Source organism: Rhagoletis zephyria, unplaced genomic scaffold (genome assembly GCF_001687245.7).
Source record: "Rhagoletis zephyria isolate East Lansing unplaced genomic scaffold, Rhagoletis_zephyria_1.1 Rzeph_scaffold_07804, whole genome shotgun sequence".
NCBI classification, from domain to species: domain Eukaryota; kingdom Metazoa; phylum Arthropoda; class Insecta; order Diptera; family Tephritidae; genus Rhagoletis; species Rhagoletis zephyria.
The window spans coordinates 1-7,302 of NW_016164886.1; the positions used below are offsets into that span (position 1 = coordinate 1).

At 44.5% G+C, this 7,302-nt stretch overlaps 2 protein-coding genes across 2 annotated transcripts in view; both read left to right on the top strand.

The window, feature by feature from the left end:
- The first annotated feature begins 131 nt into the window (after positions 1 to 131).
- LOC108374536 (serine-rich adhesin for platelets-like) lies at positions 132 to 6,273 on the top strand. Its single transcript, XM_017630512.1, has 6 exons — positions 132 to 1,426; positions 1,532 to 1,890; positions 2,154 to 2,844; positions 3,836 to 3,989; positions 4,066 to 6,139; positions 6,254 to 6,273. Exons 1-6 carry the CDS (start codon positions 174 to 176, stop codon positions 6,271 to 6,273), a joined length of 4,551 nt encoding a protein of 1,516 aa, XP_017486001.1. The 5' UTR covers positions 132 to 173.
- The window catches only part of LOC108374537 (uncharacterized), a 9,200-nt gene continuing 8,035 nt past the window's right edge, over positions 6,138 to 7,302 (top strand). The window contains exon 1 of the mRNA XM_017630513.1: positions 6,138 to 7,297. Within this exon, the coding sequence (XP_017486002.1) occupies positions 6,776 to 7,297 (522 nt within the window). The 5' untranslated portion in view covers positions 6,138 to 6,775. The remainder of the gene's footprint in view (positions 7,298 to 7,302) is intronic.

The window sequence follows — 7,302 nt, forward strand, 5'->3', positions numbered from 1 at the left end:
GTGCCCATGTTACGTTCGCTGATACACTCAAAGCACGCTATGATCTCTGAGGGCAGTGCTTCGGCGCTCAAGAACCTACTCAACTTCCGGCCAGCAGTGCAGAGTCAGAATCCATTGGATCCAANCCCAGAGAGGGTGATCAACTCCACCAACATAACACATTGAGTGTAGCTATGCAAACGCAGCGACAACGCTACACCGGCGTAGCTGGTGGAACTGTACCTCCAGGTGCTTCAGTGCGACTCACACGCTCCGCTATGCTGACCAAGAGCGAAAGTCGCGACTCCGTCTTTTCCGCAAAATCAGATACGGCCTACGAGAATTTGATGCGTTCCCAATCGGCTTCGGACGCCAATCGCAAAAAGTTGCCATATGCGGCAGCAGCTGCTGCAGCCGCTTACTCACTAGAAAACGATGTGGAAGCTACTGACGTGGAGCAGCCAATCGATTACTCAGCCAAATACTGTGAAAAAGATGCCAAAATTCCCGACGAAGGCGCAACTAAAGTACAAGCAACGACCAACAGCAACGCCAGCGTCACATATCAGGAAACTGATTTGGATCAGCCAACTGACTTCAGTTTGCGCTATGCTGAGCATCAACTTGAATCGGATTTACATGTGTTGTCAACTGAGCGAAGAGCTCTTAGTAAGGTTGCCATCGCAATGGACACTACCGCCGGCACGCTGCAATCATCTGGAGTGCCAAATGTGCACCAAGCTGAAGGTAGTGATGGCAATGAAATACTACTGATACTTGAAGATACTGTGAAATGCTATCAAACTGAAGATACACCATACGTTATATCCAATGCCGCGTCCGTCTCGGACTTGCGACAAGCCGTCGTCAAATCGGAAGCTGTTCCACCAGCAGAGTCTGCAAAAACTACACATAAACCTAAAAAATGCCACCGAGTACAGCAAATTCCCAGCAATGGAGGCGTTCATGGAGGCGCCGCGTACGGCTCGGGATCCTACACACCTGAAAAGCCAATCAATTACTGCGAAGAGGGTACACCCGGTTATTTCAGCCGCTACGAATCGCTGAGCAGTTTAGATGAGTCGCCGCCGACGCAGCAGTCGCACAATAAAGATGCCAAGGCGGGTGCAACGAAAGCAACCACTATAAGCCCAACAAAGGTTAGCGACGAGCCTGCAGAAACCCGACCAACGGACATGCCTTTACCGCAGGTTGGTCTCTCCGCTACGCAAACCAGCGGCAATGCGACCACAATGAATTCCGCACAAGAAACACCGCTAATGTTTTCGCGTCACAGCTCAATGGATTCGCTGGTTGAGGAAGGCGAAGAGGAGATAGGCGCTTGCGATGACAAGAGCTCTGTCGTTAGTGATTTCAGCCGATTAGCCAGTGGCGTTATTTCACCTTCGGAAATACCCGACTCGCCTACACAGAGTATGCCGCACTCGCCGCGGCGCCACAGCAACGCCGGCCAAGTAAGCAGCAGCGGCGGTAGTGTAATTGGCGCCTTTCAGTCAGGCGTCTCGCCGCTTGCACCCACGCGCGGATGTGNGCCGCGGCGCCACAGCAACGCCGGCCAAGTAAGCAGCAGCGGCGGTAGTGGAATTGGCGCCTTTCAGTCAGGCGTCTCGCCGCTTGCACCCACGCGCGGATGTTCAGTCGGGATAGCTGCAAGCAGCGCTGGTCATGCGCTACGTGGTAGCGTTGCCATCGGTGAGGAAAGTAAACGCCCGTTGCGAAGCGTCTTTGAAGATGATATAAGCACGTTCCACGTCGAAAATACTCCAGCACAATTTTCATGCCGCACGAGCCTAAGCAATCTGAGCATAATAGATGATGAAAACAGCTTACCGCCATCTAGACAACCGGTTGAGGGCGAAAATACTATGCAACCAGCAACTGTGTCAGAAGGTTTGTTTGAACTTTATTCATATAATTCGCAAATTTGTTTAACTCAAGCGTTAGTGAAACTAACCCAAACTCAAATCAATTTGAACCAAACGGGTAGTAGATTAACCAGAGACAAAAATAATCGTTAAAAATTAAAAATTCTCTCGATATTTGTTTAATTCGATTTGTGTGACTTAAACGGAATTGCTCTTGGTTTAAGGAAATCAGTGATTGCTACATTTCATGTCTTCAATTATTAATTATGTCAAACATTTCTACTCCAGGTGAAGAAGAAGAAGCTGGTAACAACATCGACGATATACTGCTCGCCAATTGCATCAACATGGGGATGAATCGTACAACCATAACAGCTGCAACCTCTAAAAAGTCGGTACGCGCAACCAACAGTCAAACAGCCGCAGACAGTCAATTGACCGTCGAGGAGCCAAAGCATTATTACACTGAGGATACGCCAGCGCTGCTCTCGAAAGTCGGGAGTAATACCAATTTATCAGCGATTTCGATTTGCTCGAGCAATAACATGGAAGAATTAAAGGAGTCACAGCCGCCGCGCTCCGCAACAGGTGATATGTGCCAAAATCGGCACTCGCTTACTCTATCAGATGATGTGTCATCGAATGCCTCGGAAAGTGGTGCAACCGGTCAATCATTCGATTTGTTGCAGCAATGCATAGAAGTAGGCATGAAGAAGCCTAGTACCCAGGCGAAATCGCATGCGAGCGGCGGGGCCATACAACATAAAATGATGAGGCCTTCGCCTGCGGCGGATCCTATAGCTATGATGCGACGCGGCGGTAATGTACTTCCGCCATTTTTACCAGTCTCAGATGAAATGAGTAAATTCCTGGTAGAAGACTCGCCCTGTAATTTTTCTGTGGCTTCGGGATTGTCAAACCTGACCGTGGGTTCCAGTTTGGTGGGGCCGGCAGTTCAACTAAAGGGTAATACGGAAAGGTGAGTTACTAACCCTTTAAAAAATTTTAAACTAGGAAAATGTAATAGTTATATACAGTCATGCGTAAAATATTAAGACCAGAAAAAAATTCTTTGAACAGTGACGGCTATTGCTCATTACCCAACCCAAGATTATGAAAGCGAAAACTTAAAATTAAAAGTGTCATGATAAAAATATTTAAATGTTTTTATCATGCTTCTCTTAACCTGACCTGTCAAATCAGTATTAAATCATGTAACNCTAGGAAAATGTAATAGTTATATACAGTCATGCGTAAAATATTAAGACCACAAAAAAATTCTTTGAACAGTGACTGCTATTGCTCATTACCCAACCCAAGATTATGAAAGCGAAAACTTAAAATTAAAAGTCTCATGATAAAAATATTTAAATGTTTTTATCATGCTTCTCTTAACCTGACCTGTCAAATCAGTATTAAATCATGTAATTCTGCACCTATGTTGCTTTATATTGTTTCCATCCGCTACAAAAGTTTTTGTAAAATTTTTAAAAATTTAGTAAAGACTACTACTATATCCGTTACATGAAACAAATTTTAATTCAAATACTGTCAGAATATGACCTCACAATTCAAAACTAACCATCAGGATTTTGCTTAGTATTAATATTTTACACACGACTGTATAATAATTCAGCTGTAAGGATTTTTTTTGCACTAAAATTACAATTTTCACATTCATTTTTAGTTGTGATGTTGACAATTCAGATTCACAATCTATTTATTTTACCGCGTTTATTTTTTCCCTTCTGCAGTATTGGAAATTCGCAAAATAATGTAGGTCAGCCTTCTGACGAAGTGGCCACTGAAGAGGGTGCACGCATTGAACACAAATGGCAGGACGATTCACTTAGCTCATTGTCTATAGACTCTGAAGACGATACGAACCTTTTAAGTCAGGTGAGTAATAACCCAACACACTTAAAAATCCTCCAAACTANTTTACCGCGTTTATTTTTTCCCTTCTGCAGTATTGGAAATTCGCAAAATATGCCTGCGAATGTAGGTCAGCCTTCTGACGAAGTGGCCACTGAAGAGGGTGCACGCATGGAACACAAATGGCAGGACGATTCACTTAGCTCATTGTCTATAGACTCTGAAGACGATACGAACCTGTTAAGTCAGGTGAGTAATAACCCAACACACTTAAAAATCCTCCAAACTGACGGAATCTATTTGCTCTTCCTTATTCTCTCCATAGGCTATTGCCGCCGGCTGCAATAGGCCAAAATCGAATCTTGGTTTCAGCAGCACATCGAGAACCAATAACAATAACAAGCGCACATCATTGTCCTCCTCACAGCCAATACCAATAAATGCAGCCACCTCGTCATCGTCTCTCAATTCAAGTGCCACAGCGCGACGCTACCAAAATCAGCAGCAGCATATTTCTGGCGTCGATGATGGCATTACTTCCATTACAACTCATAGATATCAAAATGGTAATGATTCTTACAGCTCAGTGGACTCGAGTGATTCGAATGATAATCAAGCTAAATCATTGTTTGAGCTGTGCATACGCAACGGCATGCATAAGCCAACGCGAGAAAGCGCAAATCACCAACGTCGCCAACATTTGTTGAGCAATCGTCGGGGAACTAGCAACACAACGCAATCAAATCCGAATCTTAAGCAATTTGATTCGCTGCCATTGCAACTGCACACACAACCCAAACCGATGGCTTTGCCGACAAACGTGACCACTGCACTACCAACCGCAACAACAACTGTCAATCGTCATATACGCGAACGGGAACGCAAGGACGAGAAGCTATTGTTGGAATGCATCAACACCGGTATCTCAAAGAAAATTAGTATCAGCAATAGTCACAGCGGCGGTGGAGGTAGTGCGACAGGCGGTCCAAAATATGCGGCTCACAATACCACTCATTCAAAATCTATGCCGATATTTGCAGTTAGCGATAGTAACAATAGTTCTGAAAACGGGCCAAAAAACGTGCTGGCTACGTCTGCGGCTGCACCGGCGCTGTGTCACCAACACGCGGCTATTTTATCCTCAAATGTGCACAGCATAGCAGCTCCAGACGTAGTAAAGACGAACAACATCGGCTACAGCAACACAACCACCACCATCAACAACACCAACAGCAGCAAAAGCAGCAGCATCAACACTTCCAACGACACCAACAACTCTTACAGCAGCGTGAACTGTTGGGAAGCGAAGGACACCAACAGCGTCGACGTCACAGACGTAGCAAAAAGTCCGGCGATGGGCACCACCATCACAGCACACAACGACGCAAATCTTCCAAATCACGTGAACGTAACAGTCGACAAGAAAGTGAACGATACTGGGTATAAAGAAGAGCAGTCGGTTGAACTCGACCAGCTGCCCGCACATGAGGAGATGAATAGTCCGTCTGCCTCGCTGGACAACACCGCAACTAGTGATGATTCGAATGAATCGTTCATTATTGAAACCACTGTCTCGCTAGAGATGCGCCAGTCACGCACATCTCCACCGCTAACAACGTCTCAAAAGCACAAAGATCCCGATTTGATGTTAAAATCTGTGGAAAGGCTGACATTGGAGTTCGTCTCATCAGCTGAGCAATTACGTACTAACTCTACAAACGTTGTTACGGAATGTAGTGCCGTTGAACAACAGCGAATGGCTTCAGGTGCCGCCAGTATTTCTATTGGTGGTACGTCGAACTCCAACAATACATGGAATGAGGATACCTGCCCCAACGACGATGTTTCTTTTCCCAGCGTTAGCGTTACAGCACCGGTTGTTGCGTCATTAAATTATGATGAGGACGATAATGATGATGAAGAGGCTGATGCAACAGAAGCGGATCATAAAGATTTACACGATTTCGCTGAAATAACACCAATAAATGAGGAGCAGCCACAACCATCAATTTTGTTGCTCGAACCTGCCGACACGGGCACACAACCCAGCTCATTAGAAACGGAAACTGAAACGGACACGTTGGTGAATGAAAGCCGCAGCATACATGCATCTTGTCACAATCCAACTGAAGAATCAACCACCAAAAGCGGCATAAATTTTCAATTGGGTGGAGCTGTGCAATCAGCAGCACTCTCCCTGAGTAGTCATCATCATATGCTCTATGGTAGTAACATCAAAGCTGCTGCCGCTGCAGCGCAGGCCGCTGCCGCCGCTGCGGCCATGACAAATTCAACTATTATCGCCATTGAAGCGCGCGCCTTAGCTGAGAATCTGCAGCATGGTGGAAACGTAAGCGCAGATGACGACGACAGCATCGACCTAACTTTCAGTATNCTGGGTAAGTGTAATTATATACTCAGGTGATTAAAATGTTAGATAGTTTCCATCAATTCATAAGACATGACCAACGGAATTTGAATTCACTATATTACGTCAATGTCTGTCATCCCAGAAATGTTTTATCTCGAATAAGTCTAAAGCCCATCTCATCGGATATCGTCATTGTTTTTCATACTTCTGCACTATATACCATCGCGACGAGCTACTTATAAAGTGTGTTTGTTTTACAACGAGGGAGGACTTTACTTCTCAATTACCCACTCAATCCAAAGTAGTACAAGTTGGCTGAAATAATCCAGGGTAACTGGAAAACTTTAAACTTGGAAAATATTTCATACAAATTTCGACCATTTTGAGGTTTCCGGGCCTCCAATATATACAATTTATTTGTTTGTATATAGTATACGTATTGATAATCTATCGATATTGATGTCACTGTTATTCGATATTTATTCATTTTCTTTCATAGTAACGTAAGTTTACAGCTTTTATAGCCTTATCCTTCTTACAATGATTATATCCGCTGAATACTATCGAATCCGACGATAATTTTTAATTAAAAAATGTTTTAATGTTTTTTTTTAGTTTTTAGAGCTAATTTCCTTAAATATCTTTTGAGCGCTCTTAATATTATATGGATTTCAGTTCGAGCAGTCGTCGATGTGCAGATGCCGAACGTTATCGTACCCAAACGATAATTTACACTACAGCAACTACAACAACAACAACCGCAATTACAAGTAATGTGACAGGAGTAAAAGATACCTACGGCAGCGCGGAAGAATCGGCCGGACCGTATTCTCTAACTTCCACCGACGACAGCCCCTCGGAAAATATTTCTTCACTCCGCGCAATAACGCAAAAGTTTAAATTCATAAATATGCCTATTAGCACATCCAACGGCGCGACAGAATCAGAAGCGGCAGAGGTGAGAGGTGCTCCAGATGGTGGTGATTGTACCAGTATTGAATGCGATCAAAATTCCGAAACCGAGTCCTGTCATGACCAACATGAAACATATGGCATCGCTGAAAATTATGATGACCAGAGCGAGGAGTACACTTCTGATGATAGTGAATCGGAGGAGCAGTCGGTGGCTAAGCCGCTGGCACGCGCACGTATTGCCAATCCAATTGAGCTAGCTGCGACCGAAGATGTGCC